Source organism: Aedes albopictus, chromosome 3 (genome assembly GCF_035046485.1).
Source record: "Aedes albopictus strain Foshan chromosome 3, AalbF5, whole genome shotgun sequence".
Taxonomy (NCBI): Eukaryota; Metazoa; Arthropoda; class Insecta; order Diptera; family Culicidae; genus Aedes; species Aedes albopictus.
The window spans coordinates 287342251-287363732 of NC_085138.1; the positions used below are offsets into that span (position 1 = coordinate 287342251).

The following is a 21482-nucleotide window of genomic DNA, read 5'->3' on the forward strand; positions in this document are numbered from 1 at the left end:
TGTAGTAACGCAGAGAATTCCTCGGTTATTGGCCTAAGCGAGAATCACGTCATCACTTCCTTCACTATCCTCAATTGACCTGCATTCGGACGCGGCCGGCGCTGGTATTGCTTTTTAAAAAAGTACTGGGATGCCAGCATTTACACAATGAGGAGAAGGCTAGTCCAAAGCATTATCTGTTGGTTCTTTGTGTAAATGCAGTTGTCCTTGCAATAACAGAGGAGCAACCGCGGGCGGTCAATCATGCTCATGCTCATGCTCAATGGCTCATCAACTGAACATTTTTGACCTACCCAACAACTAAGACACCATTTTTCTAAGAAATCAGGATCCTGAGATATTATGAGATAACAAATTTGCATGTTATCTAGCACTGCCTAGTGGTGGAATATCGAATCAAACGGTCCATAATCTATAAGTTCTTGACCAACCAAACAATTTTGCCGAAGACATCAACTATATAAGTAATCAGGATCCTGAGATATATGAGATTTAAATTTTAATAGTGTTACGCCTGTTTGTCTCTGATTCCTCTTGGGTTTATTCAAATATTACGAAACGCAAAATTTGACAACTTAAGGGCTCCTCCCTTCTCCGTGCAACAACTTTTGTATGGAAAATTTTGAATGAAACGTAACACTGCGCTAGACCACCTCCTACTCCTTTGCGTTACGTAATATTTGAATGACCCCTTTTGACCCGCTGGACATAAATGTCTACTCGTCTACAGCAGTGCGATTTACCCTATTGTTTCGGTACGTCTTGTCCTTGTCCGCTTTTTTAGGTACGTTATATCCTGTAGATCGGGGGCATTTTTCAATGCTCACTAGCACCACCTAGCGGAAACTTCCTGAACTAAATTGTTCATCACTAGATAGGCCTTGACTTTCCTAACATCTTTGCTGAAAACATCACCCTTTCAAAAAGTAAGGATCACGAGATACGCGAGAATATATGTTGAGGTCCAATGGATTCCAGGGTCCCAAAACGGACCTTCATTTAAGGTATCCTCTTGAGGGTTAAAAAAACGGGTAGAAAAAATCGTTTTACCAACAAATTTAACTGGAATTTCCCTTTCAAACTTCCTTATTTTCTCGACGTAGAGGTTATTATCACAGACAAACAGACGTAACACTTCGAACATTTTTCGATTCACATCATAGTCACGGCAACATGTTCGCCCAATGCTAAAAGGTCTGAGTTTGGCCGACCATCAACTAGATGGCGGTAGTGGGCAAACGTCAAACTCGAACAAAAACGATGCGAGCGCCACGGATGGTCAGGTGGTCAACTATCAATTTTTTAAATAGACCGTTAAATTGATGTACGATGGGAATCATCAGAGTGTTACGTCTGTTTGTCTCTGTTATTACTTTAAATCCCACATGTAATGTAAACAAAAGTTTGTTTGCGCACATACAAGTATAAATAATGGTTCAAATCACAAAGCAGTTTACATCACATAAAATAAAGATTAAACAGGTTAAAAAAAATATGTAAGCCTATTTATTGCTCAACGGCACAATTGTGCTGGTTCGTCACGAAAGGGATATGAAGTAAACCAGACTTGAATATGTAGTTAATCAGACCTCGTGAAGACCGTTGACTTGGGCAGCGGTCGCACTTGCGCTCGAGCTGCGCGTAGAATGCTTCCTTGTCATCATCAGTTCTTCCAGAGTGTGGGCTGTCCACGTTGATTATGATGAAGTTGGATTAACCCTTGATCCTCAATCTGTACATTCTTTCGACGAAGTCGAGTCAAGAACAAGACACAGAAGAGGACCTTACAGTTGAGGTCGAAATACGTATCTGTCAAAGGGTGATAATTGGCTTCTTTAACGGTGTTGAGATAATTCAGTACAGTAAGGACCCGATTTTGTCAGCCCCATTTTACGACAAACTTTTTGCTCTCGTTAATTTACGGTCAAACTTCAACCAATTCATTCATGATTATCATCAAACTATAGCTTAAATGAAAAAGATACGGGGATAAAAAAAATAGAAAAACTGTTCTGGTTTATGAGGAGAGCAAAAAACGTGTTCTGAAAAGGGGCTGACAAAATCGGGTCATTAAGGTGTCATGATGCATCGCTTAGCTTTCAAACGAATCATTGACTTTTTGCTATTCAATGATTGTTTGCCTCACGATTTTGAAGTGATAAAAAACTGATAGTTCTGCTGTAATGCAGCTGAAAAAGTATCATCGCAATCACTGCGTGTGAGCATAAAGGATGATACTTTTTCATACGAATATTCGCTTTCGTGCCTGAGAAGTATCACTTTGAATTTTCGAGCCACATATCCAACATGGCTGCCGAAGCTGTTGATGCCGTAAAAAGCCTTAATGTATTCTGAATCTGCATGTCAAACTAAGCCAAAATCGAAATCTTCATGAATTTTGAACTCCGGGAACCTATTTGAAATCAATTTGAAGTTTGTATGGGAGCGATTTGTCGAATCACCCCTCGTGACAGTTTGTACTAGGCGGAGCTGTCAAACCGTTGTCCAGCTGTCAAAAGGTGATTTCAAAAAATCTCTTTGAAATTGATTTTAGGTACCAAAACAAAGTACTAAAAATCTGAAAAAATCATAGTAACTCAGAAAAAGGTGCTCTTTCGTATAAATAAAAAATCAATACATTTTTCAAAATTTAGAAACCCCATTCTTAGTGGAATTAAAAGGAACAGTACTTAACCCGATTTTCTTTTTAATTACAGGTATTCCACTAACACGCCCAGGCTCATCATCGCCCTTTTTAAACTTTCTCAGCAATATAGGATAATGAACTCATTGTATAGAAACTGGACTGGAAACTCATATTTTACTAATCAATACATATTTTTTTATCTACCAGAATCTCATCTAGTCCAAACTGATCCAACTATCTAGGCCAAGATGATTCATTCTTTACGAGTCCAATAAAATTATCATAAGTTTTATTCAGCAACGGACCTCATACCAGTTTTAATAGATCAACCCGCTCGAAAACACACACGGAGACGGCTAAAGCTTCAAATGAACCTGGTCTTCGCTTTCAAGTGGAACAACCAGGGAGAAAAATACGACCAGCCAGTGGTATTAGGTTTCGTTTTCCCATCAATATTGTGACATTTACGACTACCAAATTATGACAATTTCAAATCCTCATCCCGTATCGGCCCGAACGATCACCAACTGTATCCCGACGACAACCGGACAAACGGACAACGCCATCAAACTCGCAAGCCAAAGTGTCACCAGCTGTCCACCTTGCCTGAGCCGTGTGTAAAACTATAACACCGATCTACGTCGTCGTTCGTGAATAAACGGTAAATTATATTCATAAATTTAAATCGAAATCGTATCCGTGTGAAGATCGGAGCAGTTTGGAGAAGTGTCTGAATACTGTAGCTATGTCCCACACCACACTTGATGTTTGGTGATCACTGAACAACACCACAAAGACCCATCATCAACCGGCAGCTAGTTTCGTCATCGTCTTCGTACACTGTTCTGGAATATAGGTATGCCGGGGAAGAGGTGTGAGATGAAATCGATCGATGATCACCTTTTATTCGACCTCATATCGCTCGAAAATCGATTATCGTCAATATTTCCATAAATTTCCATCACGCGCGTCTTCGTCAGGTCGAGTTCTTCTGCTCTCACTTTAGCGGGGAATTGGAAGTGTGAAGAACGAAGCTGCCCGTTCGAAGTAGAACTGACTAAGAAAGTGACGTCCTACGACATGGCGGCCAGTTAAATCAGTTGACGCTTTAAAGAAGTTCCTAAAAACAGGATTATGATACCAAATAACTGGCAGCACTGCTTGTTCAGCCATGACGGTGATATTTCAAGTGGCAGAAAACAAATAAGGGAACCCAAAATCTTTAGCACATATCCAGGAAGAAAAAAAAAAGAATACTATAAATAACCGTCGGGATCATGCGATCAGAGAGAAATGTCACTCCAGAGTGGTTCAGGCAGGTGTTATTTAATCTTAAATAGTGGTAATTTAATAACGAAAATGAATCGTAAAACTCGTCGAGGAATTTTAAAATGTGATTTTGGTAACACTCGGCGAACGATATTGACCTACCCGCTGGTAAACAAACAGAGGATCTCCGGCGTTGCTCGCCCGTACCCTTCTCTGAATCGATTTATTAGTCACGCTTGCCCGTGATTTGACGCCAGTCACCGACAGATTTTCGTAGTAATTTGTATTAAATTATTCAGACTGGTTTAGTATAATTTCCAGTACGTTTCACATGCAAGTTAATTACCTGCTCTTGTGGAGGCTCTATCCGGGGCCAACCTCATCAAGCATAATTTATGCCACGCTTGTCCGCCTATTTACTATAGCAGCGTTTCTCAAACTATGGGTCGCGACCCACTGGTGGGTCGCGAGCTGATTATTGGTGGGTCGCGAAGTCTTTATTAACGTATGTCGAATGTTATTGCCAGCCATTTTCCAATTTTGGAGAATCTTTTTCTAGAAGAGTTATTTCTAGAATTTCGGTCTCACGTTATTTCTATTAAAATTTTATATTATAAGTCTTGCCTGGAGTATATTGAATATTGAAACTACTGTCTGCATTCTGAAATTGATTCTAAAACTATGAAAACTCATCGGAAGTTTTAAGAAGATGGTAAAATTTTAGATTTTACATGGTTTATGGAAAAAATGAGTTTGCTTGCAGTTAGCATTTTCGTTTGGGCTTAAGTGACCCACACAATGCATACGTTTGCGTGTGCGTGACAGTAGTTTGACACATTTCCCATACAAAAAAAAAATAGAAATACAAAAAATCAAAAAATTACCGACAAGAAACCTTACTTTTACCAAACTTCAGTAAAGCTAAACTTCTGTGATATTCAGATGACTGTCGATAATCTGAACTTAAACGGAACAATTGCAAAGTGATTTCAATAAAAATGAAAGCAAAATAAGTGTGTAAGAAGGAAATCTTCAAGACTACTCATCTGAAAACCCAGCAGTACTATAATTCAAAAACTACTTGATGTTCATCCACTCGCTGTGAATACGTATATTATTTTCAACCGATATTTAATAGTAGCTTTTAATTTTCTGCACTGCCTATGATCGCATAACTGTTCCATATGAATAGGAAACCCAGCAAATATGGGACTGATATGCGATCATAGGCATTGCAGTGCATTTGATATCTGGTTAAATATATTAGAAACTTGGACTCTCATCTCAAATTTTGAGGACTTAGAGCTAACTAATGCTGCAAACTTGGGCGCCTTTTTTTCTATCTGTATTAACGAGATTTTTAGCCCTAGGCTAGTTCATCTCGGGTCCCACGCTGTACTTCCCTTCCGAAGGAAGAACTCACATATTTGTGAGTATGTCAGGAGTGTAATTCGATCCCAGGTCCTCGGCGTGATAGTCACGTGCTCTAACCATTACACCAAGTCCACTCCTCTACTTGGGCACCTTAACCTTTCTTAGACTTTTCTAAAAAAAACTAAAAGAGCAGCATAAATAAACAAAAAAAAAACTAAGTTTGAGGGCTACGTAACGTAAGTTTATCACAACCTAGTAAAGTGATAAAATGTATTTATATAAAAAGGCAGTCCAAATTTGCAAGAAAAGAAAAGAAAAAGAAAAGTAATTTTCGTGCTGGTGGGTCGCCAAATTCTTTGAAAATCAAAAGTGGGTCGCAAGCTGAAAAAGTTTGAGAACCCCTGTACTATAGGTATGCGAAAGCCTGAATTTCGGTTTTCCGCTCGAGCGATTTCGTCCAGCAGGGTGGCATTATGAACAATTAGAAGGTGATTTTGGAGCAATTCGCTTATTTGACGTCAATTTTACAATTTAGTTCAGTAGTCCGGTGCAGCTTTGTTGTAGCCAATCTTGACATATCTGAAGAGAGTTGGTTTGTGTTTCGAGGGGACATGTGCTGCAGCAAAAAAGCTTGTGCACTAGTGAAGGGACAACGTGTCCCTTGTTCCAAGACAGGCCGGGGTTGTCTTAGACTGTCAATCACCCAATTTGAGTTTGCTTATCAAACAACGGTTCAGTGCAACCATCTGGCGAGTGCAGGTGTGTGATTGATTTTTAAGTCCCGGTACAAAGCTAGGTACAATCATAAACCAAATTGGCCCTTTATCTCACCCGTTACCACATGGTTGGAACCACGCGTTGGTGATAAAAGGTTATCATTTGGAGCGCGTACGCTGATGAGTTGCAAAAAGCTGTATCATATAAAAACAGTGAGCCCTTGACAGAATCGCTGTATTGAACTAATAGCAGCTTTCGTTTGTGGTACTCAAGGTTACATCATTTTAACATGATGAATAAATTACTTGTATTCTCCATTCTTTTTATCGGACTTTCTAACGCAGCACCAAATGGTAAGTTTAGCTTCTACGACCAAAAAAATCTCATAATTCTAATACTTTTCTGCATTACAGCAAGGGACACTGCTCCGATGGATCCTGTTCTGAACGCCCCGTTTCAGGCATCGCTGCGTTCCCTGCCGGTGAAAGTTCATTTTTGTAGTGGATCGATTATTTCTCAGCGATGGGTCCTCACGGCAGCTCACTGCGTACAAGGCCGAACTACAACCAGTTTCACCATAGTTGTTGGAAGCTATACCATCGATCCGCAAGGCTTGGAATACGAGGTTGCCGAGATTCAGTTGTACCACAGTTTCGATCCGATTTTCTACGAACACGATTTGGCTTTAGTGAAATCGTCCGTCGATATGGAATTGAGTGAAAGCGTACAGATCATCGAGTTACCGAGCGTGACTTCTCAGGTTGGCGAACTTGTTGTGCTCACGGGATGGCGATCGGATGTAAGTATCTTAAGTATTCCCGTTCGCAAAGATGAACACCTTGGCTACCTTGATTAGTTTTACTGTTTATCCTAGATCGAAGACGTAACGCCCAACGACATGCAGATGGCCCGTAAGGTTACCATTGCGAACGACGAATGCCGCCAAATACACGCCGCTGGCGATTCTCACGTTCATATCTATACCACTAGCGTGTGTGCACGCCCACGAATGACCGGGTGCTACTGTATCATCGATGCCGGAGCACCTCTGGCTTCGGAAGATAACGTACTGGTAGGAGTGTTTTCTCTATCGGCTGGCTGTGGACGCATGCTGCCCGCGGTATACACTAGGGTTCAAAGCTATCGTGATTGGATTTCGATGATTGCGGAAGTTTAAGCTTGTATTTTGTTTTGAGTTTCTTTTAATGCAATGATACCCAATATGACCCAATACCACTTTTAATACGTAGAAGAATATATATTGATCGATCATTAAATATGATTAAATTCTTTTCTTAAATCATCTGTCCATCAATAAGAAATGTGCGTATACGGTACACATTTGAATGACGAGTTATCTTTTTTGTTTGTCAAATTAGGTTTAGATTACTGTACTTGGAAGACTACTATGTATAAGTAACTTTGATTTTGGTGAGACTCGCCCACCTCTCGAAATTGTTCGTGATTTATACAGGGCAGTTAAGTTTCAGTGGTTGAACCTATAACCTGCACGCTTCCTCCTGTTTGTGATTTCAACTATTGCCCGTTGCCAAGATTTATAGATTCCGACGCGAAAAATGATTAGGCTCATTTTCAGCGTAGGTACATTATAAATGTTTGTTTACAATGCAAAACCATCACCAAACGTGTACTTAACAACGCAGGGTAAAATATTCACCAGGACGTGGTCTGTTTTTATATCTGTGGGCCCACGCAAGAAAAATACACGCAACTAATTTTCGCGCAGGAGTCTAAACAGGTGGAATCTCCGCAATATCTTCATTTCATTTATTTAGTTGAACATCAAATTCGTGATAACACTGAATCAACAATTTGCCAGATCACGCTCCACCTGGTCCACCCATCGTGCTCTCTGCGCTCCACGCCTTCTTGTACCAACCGGATGGTTAGCAAACACTAACTTTGCAGGGTTTTTGTCCGGCATTCTTGCAACATGCCCTGCCCACCGTATCCTTCCGGCTTTGGCCACCTTCTGGATGCTGGATTCGCCTTAAAATGCAGCGAGATCGTGGTTCATCCTTCTCCGCCACACACCGTTCTCCTCCACACCGCCGAAGATCGTCCTTAGTACGCGTCGCTCGAAAACTTCAAGTACTTGTAGGTCCTCCTCGAGCATCGTCCATGTCTCGTGTCCGTAGAGGACCACCGGTCTTATTAGCGTCTTGTACAAAGTACATTTGGTGCGGGGGTGAATCTTTTTTGACCGCAGTTTCTTCTGGAGCCCATACTGCCGTGAATCGCATATCTGTCCCATTTGCATAGGAAATCCAGTAAAGATGGGATTGATATGCGATCATCCGCAAAACAGACAAATTTACCGGATTTCGTGAAGATCGTACCCCGGCTGTTGCGCGCGGCTCGTCGCATAACACCTTCCAGAGCGATGTTGAATAGTAGACAGGAAAGTTCATCACCTTGTCGTAGTCTCCGTCGAGATTCGAATGAACTGGATAGTTCACCCAAAATCCTTACGCTGTTCTGCACACCGTCCATCGTTGCTCCTGCTGTTCACGTCCATGATTTTCCATTGCTCTGTGCGGTCGATACTGTCGTATGCCGCCTTGAAGTCGATGAACAGGTGGTGCGTTGGGACCTGGTATTCACGGCATTTCTGGAGAATTTGCCGTACGGTGAAGATCTGGTCCGTTGTCGACCGGCCGTCGAAGAAACCGGCATGGTAAATTCCCACGAACTCATTTACTTTAGGTGAAAGACGACGGAAGATGATCTGGGATAGCACTTTGTAGGCGGCATTCAAAATGGTAATCGCTCGAAAGTTCTCACACTTTAACTTATCGCCTTTCTTGTGGATGGGACAGATTATCCCTTCCTTCCACTCGTCCGGTAGCTGTTCGGTTTCCCAGATCTTGACTAATTACTAAGTTGTGCAGACAGGTGGCCAAATTTTTCGGGCCCATCATTATGAGTTCTGCTGCGATACCGTCCTTACCAGCCGCTTTGTTGTTTTTGAGCTGGTGGGCATCCTTAACTTCCCTCAGCGTGGGAGTTGGTTCGTTCCCGTCCTCTGCTGCACCAACATAGTCATTTCCTCCGCTGCCTTGGTTCTCCGTGCCTACATTCTCTTCGCCATTCAGGTGCTCGTCGAAGTGCTGCTTCCCCCTTTCTCCGTCAGGAGGCTCCCGTCCTTATCCCTGCAGATTTCGGCTTGCGGCACGTAGCCTTTGTGGGATGCGTTGAGCTTCTGGTAGAGCTTACGTGTATCTTGTGAACGGCACAGCAGTTCCATATCCTCACATTACCGCCCGCGCTGCATCCTTCTCCTCCAGAACCGCTCTACACTCCTCGTCGAAGCAATCGTTTCGTCGACTCCGTTCTACGTACCCGATAGTGCTCTCGGCTGCGTTGTTGATGGCTGCTTTGACTGTACTCCAGTTCAGTCCTCTAGAGTACACCCTCGTCCGGCAACGCTGCGTCGAGATTCTGCTCGTATGCGGTGCATACGCGCCAACTTGTGACGTAGTTGGGGGGGCGAGGCCTCTCAAAATCAACCAAATTCGTAAAATTTCGACGCAGTTCATCTAGTTTAGGCATATTTACGTGAAAACTAGTGCATTGAGCTAAAAAAAGTTGAATTTTGTCCAATTTTGGAGAGCTTCGCCCCCCCAACTACGTCACAAGTTGGCGCCTATGATGCGGTGGCAACATCCGGTTGCTTCACTCGCTCCAGATCGTACCGGGGCGGCCGCCGGTACTGTACATTGTTAATAACGGAGAGTTTTGGGCGCAGTTTAAGCATCACCAGGTAGTGATCAGAGTCGATATTAGCGCCACGATAGGTCCTGACGTTGATAATGTCGGATAAGTGCCTATCAATCAGAACGTGATCGATTTGCGATTCCGTTTGTTGTGGTGATCTCCAGGTGTAACGATACGGGAGGCTGTGCCAGAAGATGGTGCTACGAGTGGCCATGTTCTTGGAGGCAGCGAAATCGATGAGGCGTAGGCCATTTTCGTTCGTCAGCTGGTGGGCGCTGAACTTTCAAATCGTAGGTCTGAATTCCTCCTCCTGGCCTACCTGAGCGTTTAGATCTCCTATGATGATCTTGACGTCGTGGTTTGGGCAGCGGTTGTACTCGCGTTCGAGCTGCGCGTGAAATGCATCTTTGTCATCATCAGTGCTTCCGGAGTGAGGGCTGTGCACGTTTATTATGCTTATGTTGAAGAATCGGCCCTTGATCCTCAACCTGCACATTCTTTCGTCGATCGGCCATGCGCCTCTGCATGTCGCTCATCACTTTAAAAGCTGTTCCCAGCTCACGTGTGTTGCCGCAACTCTGGTAGATGGTATGATTACCTCTAAACGTTCGCACCATAGATCCTGTCCAACACACCTCCTGCAGCGCTATGATTCCGAACCCGCGGTCCTTCAGTATATCGGCGAGTATGCGGGTGCTCCCAATGAAGTTGAGAGATCTGCAGTTCGCAATTAGGGATGTAGTACCGGTAGTACCGGTACCGAAAATACCGGTATTACCGACCATTTTTTGGTACCGAAAAACCGGTACTGACTGAACCTTGGTACCGGTACTTTCGGTACCGTGAATTTTCTCCCGAAATGCTTAAATCCGGTCATTAGTATATCAAATATGATGGAAATTAATGAAAACATATAAAATCAAGTATTTTAACAAACAATCATTTCATATATGCAACATTTCTGCAAATCCAGGATATCATAGCAATGATTGGTTTAATGAACGTTGAATTTTTGCTTTACTAACTTAGAATAAAACTTGTTAGATTACGGTTTCTTGCTGAGGGTGACGGGTTCGATTCCCGGTCGGTCCAGGATCTTTCGTAAAGGAAATTTCCTTGACTTCCTTGGGCATAGAGTATCTTCGTGCCTGCCACACGATATACACATGCAAAATGGTCATTGGCAGAGGAAGCTCTCAGTTAAATACTGTGGAAGTGCTCATAGAACACTAAGCTGAGAAGCAGGCTTTGTCCCAGTGAGGACGTTACGCCAATGAGAGGAGAGGAGGAGAGGAGATTACGGTTTCTAGTTATTTCTTCAGTTTTTAGAATCCGTTACTAGCATCATCAAGAAACAATCAGTCAAATCTTCTTCTGTTTTCACCTTGCAGCTATCTATCTGATTTTGGTACATGTAAGGTTGTTTCTATTCCATTTTAGACTGACCAAGATACTGCCTGTGAAACTGCGCAGAAGCTAAACAATAGCTCTAAAAACAGTTTCATACAACTCATTTCTTTCTATATTTTTTATCCATCTATATTTTTTTGTTTCATTCAGTATTTTCTGGTTAGCTTCTATGACATCCTTGAAACCCGGAATTCGCAAATGCCTAGTAAATTGTAAATTTTCCTTGTAAAATAACTCTTCATTTTAGTGAAAATTTTCCAGTACCGGTATTTTACCGGTACTACCGGTACTGTAAGCCCCAGTACCGAAATACCGGTACTCATCAAAAGTGGCCGGTACTGCGACCCCTATTCGCAATCGCAAGTCCCTTTTCGTCGCTGTGGTCGTCGCCATTGGTATTGGTTCGCATTCTTCTCTTGTTGATTTTTCGGTGCTAATCTTTTTTACGGCTGGCTCGCAGGGCCTGACACCAACCCACTAACCCAGGGAGCTGGCCCCGGAAGCTACGGGTTCTGCATTGGCATTTCTCCAACTACAGTGCTAAATAGCTAGGCTCAAGCGCCAGTCTTCGCCGGGGACGGTATTTTTAATGGGCGCCCAGGAGATAATATTTTACCTGTCTTTTAAATTCCTTCTGATTTTCCTAAGGAATTTTCTTCTCAGATTCCTCCTCCTTTCTGAGATTCATTTAGGAGCTGTTTCTGGAAGTCCTCCAGGAGTGCCTTTAGAGATTGACCTAAGAGTTCTTTCCAAGATTTCTCCAAGGGTTCCTTCGAGGGACCCCCAGTAGTACCTACTGAAATTGCTCCTACTCAAATGAGTTTCTTCAGAGATTCCGGAGAAATTCCGGAGTGGTTCTGGAAAGCTCCAATGTGGGCGATTCAATTGATATTTTTCCAGGGGTCTATCCAGGATTCCTTCAGAAGTTCCCTCTGCGATTCTTCCAGGAGTTTTATTTTCTGAGTTTCTGAGATTCTCAAAGAGGTTTCATCTGGCATGCATCCAAGAGTACCTACCAGGAGTCCTTCAGGAATTATTTGTGTGTTTTCTTCAGGATTTTTTTCTAAAATTTCTGTAAAGGTTCCTTAAAGCAATGGGATTGCTTTTGGAATGTCTACAGCAGTACTTTTTCCGGGATTCCCAGAAATGTAATCACAGGAGGAGCTTTAAAAAACCCAGAACGAACATCTGGAGGAATTTTTCTACAAAACTAAAATAATTCCGGAATAAATTCTAGTAGGAATCCCCCCAAAAGTTTTTCTGGATGAAACTAAGAAAGAATTCCTGGAACTTCTGAAGGAAACCTGGAAAAATCCTGGGCAAAACTCCTGAAGGATTCCCAGAAGAAAATATGGGAGAAATTCATTGAGGAATTCTTGAAGGAACTTCTAGAGAAATCCCAGATGAAACTCCTTGAGGAATCACAGAAGGAACTCCTAGAAGAATTTCAGAATTTTCATAAGGAGGAATCTCAGATGAAACTTCTTGAAAACCCCCAGAAGAATCTTGAAGAAATCATAAAAGGAAGGAGTGAATTCCGGAAGGAACTTATGGAGGATAACTGGAAGCAGGCTTGTCATTTGCTCCCACAATGTGCCTCAAATGCTCGTTTATCTTTGTGCGCTCCCACCTCTACCGTTTGTGCAGGAGCAAAGCGCAAGGAGGAAGCAGGCGAAAAAAATGAGAAACATTGAGCCAGGAGAAACATTTTTGTGCATCATTTTTGAGGCTCCCGGAAAGTTGTTCAACAATTACACTGGCGTTTTTCGTGGTATAATCGCGCCGTTCGCTTGGCATGACAATATTGCACACATGATCACTTATATGCTTATTATTGATTGATTTATAGGTATAAACAGTTTTATGTTAACTTCCGGTGTACACAAAGTGCCTCAATTTTGAGCAACCGCACTTTTTTGTGCAAACAATTCCGCACATGTTTCGGAGTCACAAGCACACGCAGAACTCGATGTACATAGCGCAACGAGTAACTTTCACGCAGCGACCGAAAAGATAAAAGAATTTTCACGCAGATTTGTGTAACACCGGATCAGCACATTTTTTGTGTTGATCCAGTTTATGTTTATGATTATTTTTTAACTTCTGATTTTGAAAGAGGGAAAAGCCCCTTTGAGTGATTTCCTTACATTATGAAATCGTTCTCAAAAAGGCACAAAACCCCTTTATCTTTTCAAAAAACTGTAATTACAAAATAAAGAAAACTTAATATTAAAGGCTCATCCGGAATTGTTCCATGCCAGAGCCGACGATGTTGATCCAGTCGTACACAAATATGAGTGAAAAATTCTTTGTCTTTTTGCTCGCTGCGTAAAACTTACTCGTGCGCTGTGTTGTACATCAAGCAGGAAGGTGAAAGCAAGCGAGAGAAGATGCTCTAGCTTTGGGTGCGGGAGCATGGAGCAGTTTTTTTGTTCTCTTGTTTTGCTCTGAGGAGGATTCCATCTCTGACCGGAAGAAAGAAGCAACTCTTGGTAAAACCCAGAAGCAACTCCTGGTCGATCTTGGAAAATCTTAGAGGAATTCAAGAAATTAACTCCAAGGGGTATCCGTAAAGGAACTCCTAAGGGAATCCTTGAAGAAGTTTCTGGAGAAATTCATGGAAGACTCCAAGACACTCCTTGAGAAATGTTAGAAAGAAATCCTTGAAAAAAAACACAGAACAAATCTTTTGTAGAATTCCCAGAAGGAACTGCTTGAAAAATCATCAAAAAAAGGAACTTCTTAACAAATCCATGAAAAAAACTTCTTAAGGATTCCCAGAGTCAGTTCCTTGAGGAACACCAGGAGAAACTGCTGGAGTAATTTCAGTAGGAACTCCTGGGAGTCCTTCGAAGAAACCTCTGGAGAAATCTTAGAAAGAAGGCACTCCTGAAGGAATTCCAGAAGGAACTCCTAAATTAATCTCAGAAAGTACTCTAGGAGGAATCTGAGAAGAAACTTCCGTGTATGTGTATATGTTCTAGGCATGTAATGCATTCACAGGTCAGTAGATGACAAAGACTGCCAGCTAAGAGTTGTGTGCTTGGCTGCTAGTGCGATCTGGACGCTGCTATCCTTCGAACTTCACCATGATTAAGGAGGTACGTCCCTAGCGTCTGTTAACTCAGAAAGTGCCGCTCAAACAGGGTCTGTTCTCGCATCCAACGGCTGAGTATGAAATGCTCTTCCACCTGAAGCTATACCTAAGGTGGCAGCCCCACAGCGGTGGATAGGGAACGTTAGACCAACAGCCAATCCCAAGTAACAATTTCGTTGCTGATTGGTTTTCTTTGATTTTTATTAGGGTTTTATTACAGCAATAATTAAAACTCACAGTTTTATGACTGCTTTTATGAAAACCATTGATAAAATGTTTTATAGTATACTTGAAGATATCCATAAAGACTGATTTTAAGAGTAAACAAAACTTTCCGATATGTAAACCTTCTGGCAATCATTATTACCACAATAAAACTGTTAAAACTCTCAACAGATGGCGATCCGTTCGATAAGTAACGACATCTGTTGATGGAAAAGCAGAACTACGACACTGCTAGGTTTATTGCGGTCATCATAAAAGTAAACTTGCTTTCGTTTTATTTTCGCTGATTATGGTTGTCGCCATATTGAAGAATTAACTTACGTGAATGGAAAATAGTTCATTTTGCTCAAATTAGCAATGAATTGATAGTTTGCCACCATTTCCATAACATGCTCACATAAATAAACTCTCTCTGCTGAGATTTCTTGTGATTCGACATAGTTTTACTAAATTCACAAATTGATTTATTTCATTCCAAGATGATAATATTCACTATTTTCGAAGCGCATTATTTTTATGATTCTGCAACCCCAATATTCACGGTAAATTCGAATGCGCATAAGCCTACCAGCACAATAACTACTAAAATATTGCTTTGAAATAATCGCTTTCTACTTACAAATGATGTATCCTCCTGAACTTTACGTGCCATCGAAGAAGCTTCTCTGTATCTTGAGCTGTCATAGTTTTTGTTGAAAAAAAAAAAACAACAACAATCGAGAAATTTTCAACTAGGTTTTAAAACGGGTTTATTGCTACTCTTAATGCGGTTTGCAAAACCTCTCCGAGAGTGGTCCACTTAGCCGGAAGACGCTCTTAAAGAGGTTATCAAGAGGTTTTGATGTATGTTTCAGTTTTATTGCAAGTTTTATAAAATTGATCATGAAGATCTCTTGTAGAGCCGAACAAAACTTAAAATGTTACTTGGGATTGCTTCCGAAACACAAAAACCGTTACAGAAACCGAAAATGATAGATTAAGAACTGCTTAAACGAAAACGACTTTCAGCGCGAAACAACGGACAAGAATTGGAGCTTGGAATATATATTAACCCTAGCTCAGCAGGGTTATCTGGCACAACTAGTCAATGAGGCATGCCGTATGAAGCTTGAGATCATTGAGCCAAGTCCGTTGGCGGAACATGGGTTAACACAGATTGGCGTCGGGTGAAATTCTGCTATACTCTGGTCAACGAGGTGAACACGCTCCTCGCCACCGACCGTGGAGTTGGTTTCCTGCTCACAGCACTCACGCCTACGCTGCGCTCATGAAGTGGGAACCTATTAATGAGAGGATAATTGTAGCCAGATTCAGAACCTTACCATATTCAATGTAACGCGCCAACCAATGCTGCCGAAATGCAAGGTAGTAAAGGTACCCACAAAGAGTTGGCGGGGCATCATGTTACTGTGCATCGTCCTCAAAGTCATCTGCTAAGTGATCCTTAACCGGATACAGGAGAAGATTGATGCAACTCTCCGACGGCCTGCCGGACGATCCTGTGTGGACCATATTGTCACGCTCTTTATCATCCTGGAGCAAATCAATAAAGCTCTACCTGGTGTTCATTGATTACCAAAAAGCTTTCGACTGACCCAATCACGAAAACATGTGGGGAATCCTTAGGATGCAAGGATGCCCCTAATAAAATCATCGGCCTCATTGAAGGGCATTTTCGTGCAGAGGTGCACAACGGTGTTCTGTCTGAATCCATCCGGGTCGTTGTTGGAGTGAGGCAAGGATGTATACTATGACCGCTACTGTTCCTCATCGTAATCAATACAATTCTGATAGGTGCGATTGATTGTGAACCAAATAGTGGGTTGCTGTGGCATTGCCTTAGCTCAATGCTCAATGCGATTTGGTTCTGAGGGGCAGTGTAAGCTCGATGATCTATCCGATCGCTTCTCGGCGGCGGGTCTTATCATCAACGTCAACATAAGGGAGCGTCCATAAATGACGTAGCTTTTTACGGGGAGGGGGAGTCTGAGTTTGTGTGACGAATCATTTATAAGGTATGGGAAAATATGCTACAAGAGGGGAGGGGGAGTAAAAAATCTAACTAAATCGTCCACGATTCAGGATTTATGGTAGTCGCATGCAGTGAAGAATGATGAAAACTTCCAATCAATTAGAAGCCAAATGGTGGTACCAAAATCGACATAGGTGCACGGATCAAGAAGACGAGGGCTGCCTTTGCGAGTTCAAGAAATGTGTGGAAAAAGACAGATTAGTCGACGCACCAAAATCCGAATATTAATCGCAAACGTGAAATCTGTGCTACTTACTGTACGCCAGTGAAACCTGCTGCGTATCAGTGGATGTGTAGGATGTAAATCATTCATTTCAGCAGCTTGTTCTATAACTAAGGAAATTGTCCAGAATACCATCAATTTGCAACATATTTTGCAGGTATGTTATTCGAAAAAACAAAAGGCCTTTCTATTCAAATTTCAACTATTTGACAAGAAATTCTGGAAACATCACTTAAGATACATGCATGTATATTAACGCCGAAAGAGATTACCTCATCAGCTTCAATCTTTCGAAAACGTGAGTCACCCTGCACGTGCTTATTTGACTCGGCACTGGTCGGCATCCCGGGTCGATGCTAAGTGACCGATTAGTGTTAAAATAAAACGGCACTCACCCACCGCAAGCCCTGAAGATCTACCACCTACGGTTCAGCTGCAACACCTGTTCTGGGGTACAACCATCGTCGGTCGTCCAAAAGCCACTCACCTGGTGGCTCCGGTGGTAGCGGGAAATTATTTATGAGTTTTATGATCGGAAAATGCTTTTCTCACTGGACAAACTGCAATAATGGAGATTGTCGAGTGCGCGAACGCGCGCAGGCGAGGGACTGGAATGTGCACAGGCTGCCGTAAATTGCGCACAATAGGGGAAACAGATAATCGAAACGGAACCATCGTTAGCAAGTTAGCGCACTAGTGGGTTCCATTCCGATCCAAGCCGAGCGTATCAATGGAGGAACTATTCTTTTATCTGGGTCGCTGACTGCCTCCCCATAGGACATTATGCTGCACGGAACACCCACGGTGAGCTATGGTTATGGGGTGCATAAATTCGGCGGAGACACTCCGTAGCGAACGATTACATCGTGATACATAAAGTCAATGTTTATGGATCGGAGACTTCGTATTGGGATAGATGAGCAATTTCATCAATTCAACGCTTCTTTGAAAAAACAGTTAATATCATGTCTAAAGTTTGCAATTACAAATTAATATATTTATTCCAGATTTTAATTTTTCACTTGTTTAATATTCTAGAAATTCAAAATGTTGATGGCCAGACATAGATATTTTGTTAAATGTGATTTAAGCAAAGACTATCGCTCAGAAACTTGGCTAATATGGCTGCCTAACTTGGAAATATGGTTAAGGACAAACGTCTTGAAATCCCGCTTCAACAGTGCATCAAAACTTCAGAGGCACAAATCTTAAGAAGCAAGCTTCAAACAATAGTGCATTTCATTATTCTGTTCTTGCTCACTTGTAATAAGTTTAAAATAAGAAGCTCAGGTGCGCTGGTTTTGTTAACGAAGATATTTATGCGCTTGAAATCGTGAGTAGGTGCCAAAGTCGGCCATTGGCCATTTTGGGATTCTAACAAGTCTGTCCTTAAAGAATGTTTCATTCGTGTAGTTGTGTAGTAAAATTAGCTAAGAAAACAGAAAACTGCACTAGAATTTTCAGTCTTGTGGTGCTGGGTTTCAACCTAACACTTGCATGCATGTTTCGTTCACGGCCTGCATAGAGGCCGGGTGCACCGCCTCCAGCTTCAGCAAACCTGAGCGTCTGTTCTCCAGGAGGGAACAGCGTCTGATCTCCATGTTAGGGGCGGCTGATCAACGTCCGAGTGCCAGGGAAGCACTCTAAGCTCAACTGTGCACTATGGTCCTCCGGAAAGTAGGGGGTTGGTGTCAGGCCCTGCGAGCCAGCAGTAAAAAAACACATTGTAACGAAAAATCAGCAACCGAATAATACGAACCGAGACCACCGGCAACCACCCCAGCGAACAAAAAAGACTAGCGATTGGAAACTCGGTACGTGGAACTTAACTTCATTGAGAGCACCCGCATAATCCCCGATCTACTGAAGGACCGCGGGTTCGGCATCGTAGCGCTGCAGGAGGTGTGTTGGACAGGATCCGTGGTGCGAACGTTTAGAGGTAATCATACCATCTACCAGAGATGCGGCAACACACGCGAGCTGGGAACAGCTTTCATCGTGATCGACGAAAGAATGTGAAGATTGAGGATCAAGGGCCGATTCTTCAACTACAGCATAATAAACGTGCACAGCCCACACTCCGGAAGTACTGATGATGACAAGGACGCATTTTACGCGCAGCTCGAACGCGAGTACGATCGCTGCCCAAGCCACGACGTCAAGATTATCATAGGAGATTTAAACGCTCAGGTAGGCCAGGAGGAGGAATTCAGACCGACGATTAGTAAGTTCAGCGCCCACCAGCAGACAAACGAAAACGGCCTACGACTCATTGATTTCGCCGCCTCCAAACATATGGCCATACGTAGCACCTTTTTCCAACACAGCCTCCCTTATCGTTACACCTGGAGATCACCACAGCAGACGGAATCTCAAATCGACCACGTTCTGATTGCCGGACGGCACTTCTCCGACATTATCGACGTCAGGAACTATCGTGGCGCCAATATCGACTCCGACCACTATCTGGTGATGGTCAAACTGCGCCCAAAACTCTCCGTCATCAACAATGTACGGTACCGGTTTCCGCCACGGTACAACCTAGAACGACTGAAACAACCGAATGTCGCTTCAGCATACGCGCAGAATCTCGAGGCCACGTTGCCAGACGAGAGCGAGCTCGATGAAGCCCTTCTAGAGGACTGCTGGATACAGTGAAATCAGCCATAAACGACGCAGCCGAGAGCACCATCGGGTACGTGGAACAGAATCAACGGAACGAGTGGTTCGACGAAGAGTGCAGAACGGTTTTGGAGAAGAACGAAACGAGAGCGGTAATGCTGCAGCAAGGGACACGACAGAACGTGGAACGTTACAAACGGAAGCGGAAACAGCAGACCCGCCTTTTTCGGGAGAAAAAGCGCCGCCTGGGAGAAGCGGAGTGCGAAGAAATGGAAATGCTGTGCCGTTCCCATGAAACACGGAAGTTCGTGCCGCGAGCCGAAATATGCAGGGATAAAGACGAAGGCCTCTTGACGGACAGACGTGAGGTGATCGAAAGGTGGAAGCAGCACTTCGATCAGTACCTGAATGGCGTGGAGAACGTATGCACGGGAGACCACGGCAACGGAAAAAAAGACGAAGCCAGTGCAACGGAAGACGGAAATGAACCAACTCTCACGCTGAGGAAAGTTAAGCATGTCATTCACCAGCTTAAAACCAACAAAGCAGCTGTCATGGATGGTATCGCAGCTGAACTCATCAAGATGGGCCTAGAAAAGTTGGCTGATAGTCAGGATCTGGGAAACCGAACAGCTACCGGAGGAGTGGAAGGAAGGGGTAATCTGCCCCATTCACAAGAAAGGCGACCATTTGGAATGTGAGAACTTCAGGGCGATCACTATTTTGAATGCTGCCTACCCAAGTAACCTAAAGTTCAGATAAAAGGGTACTTTATAAGCTAAGCAGCTTGTTCTAGGTTGCTCATTAGCCTTCTAAGCAGCTTCATTTTTAAGTAATTTTAGAACTTGAAAGTTCACATAAGCACGCTGGATAGCCTTCTAAGCAGCTTCTGACAGAACTTGGTGAAACAAAAATGTGTTTTTCAGATCACAACCACACAAGGTGGGTTTGTGATCTACATCTGGAATTTGCTGCTGATAATCATATTTTAACACATGACGCTTCTATGTAGATTTGAACTGGATCCTCCTGCGTGATAGCCTGCCGACTTACCGCTGCGCTGCTGAAGACGCTTGACAAAATCAAGCTAACTTCACTACTGTACAAATGTACAAAACTAGCTGCCGACAGAAAATCGATTCAAGTCAGACTTTACCTGCAGTCCACTTAATCGCAGCTGTAGTACTGTGGTAGAGCGTAGGGTTCTCACGCAGCGACTATCGGTTCGAATCCGATGGGCGGCAATTTTTTTTGCTCAAGCCTAGTATTCATTGATTTGATAAATTCATATTGGTCTTTTATTCGTGTATGCTTAAACAGTTGTTTTCTGGTAAATAAATAAATTTAATCTTAATTGAAACACAATGCTACTGAACTGAACTTCTATGAACTTGAAAGTTCCGACAAAGTTCCGAGTAGCATCTTAAGCAGCTTTAAAGTTCCGCGAAGTTCAGATAAAGTTCCGAATGGAACTTTCTGGCTGCTTAAGAGGCTAACAATGAGCCTTGCCGGAACTTGTGACCGAAGTTCCAGAAAGTTCCATTTGGAACTTTATCTGAACTTCGCGGAACTTAAAAGTGCATTTTGTCATGGGAAGCGGAACTTTTGGTTACTTGGGTAGATTTCAACTGGATCCTCCTGCGTGATAGCCTGCCGACTTACCGCTGCGCTGCTGATGACACTTGACAAAGTCAAGCTAACTTCACTACTGTACAAATGTGCAAAACTAGCTGCCAACAGAAAATCGATTCAAGTCAGACTTTACCTGCTGTGCAGTGCACTCAATCGCAACTGTAGTACTGTGGTAGAGCGTAGGGTTCTCACGCAGCGACTATCGATTCGAATCCGATGGGCGGCAATTTTTTTTTTGCTCAAGCCTAGTATTTATTAATTTGATAAATTCATATTTGCCTTTTATTCGTGTATGCTGAAACAGTTGTTTTCTTTGAAAGAAATAAATTTAATCTTCATTGAAACACAATGCTACTGAACTGAACTTCTAGGAACTTGAAAGTTCCGACAAAGTTCCGAGTAGCATCTTAAGCAGCTTTAAAGTTCCGCGAAGTTCAGATAAAGTTCCGAATGGAACTTTCTGGCTGCTTAAGAGGCTAACAATGAGCCTTGTCGG

General features: G+C 42.8%; 1 protein-coding gene across 1 annotated transcript in view; it reads left to right on the forward strand.

Moving 5' to 3' along the window:
- The window catches only part of LOC109418745 (chymotrypsin-2-like), a 96697-nt gene extending 89413 nt beyond the window's left edge, over positions 1–7284 (forward strand). The window contains exons 2-4 of the mRNA XM_062858816.1: positions 6291–6360; positions 6421–6806; positions 6882–7284. Coding sequence (XP_062714800.1) covers positions 6291–6360; positions 6421–6806; positions 6882–7184 — 759 coding nt within the window. The 3' untranslated portion in view covers positions 7185–7284. The remainder of the gene's footprint in view (positions 1–6290; positions 6361–6420; positions 6807–6881) is intronic.
- Positions 7285–21482: the final 14198 nt, after the last annotated feature.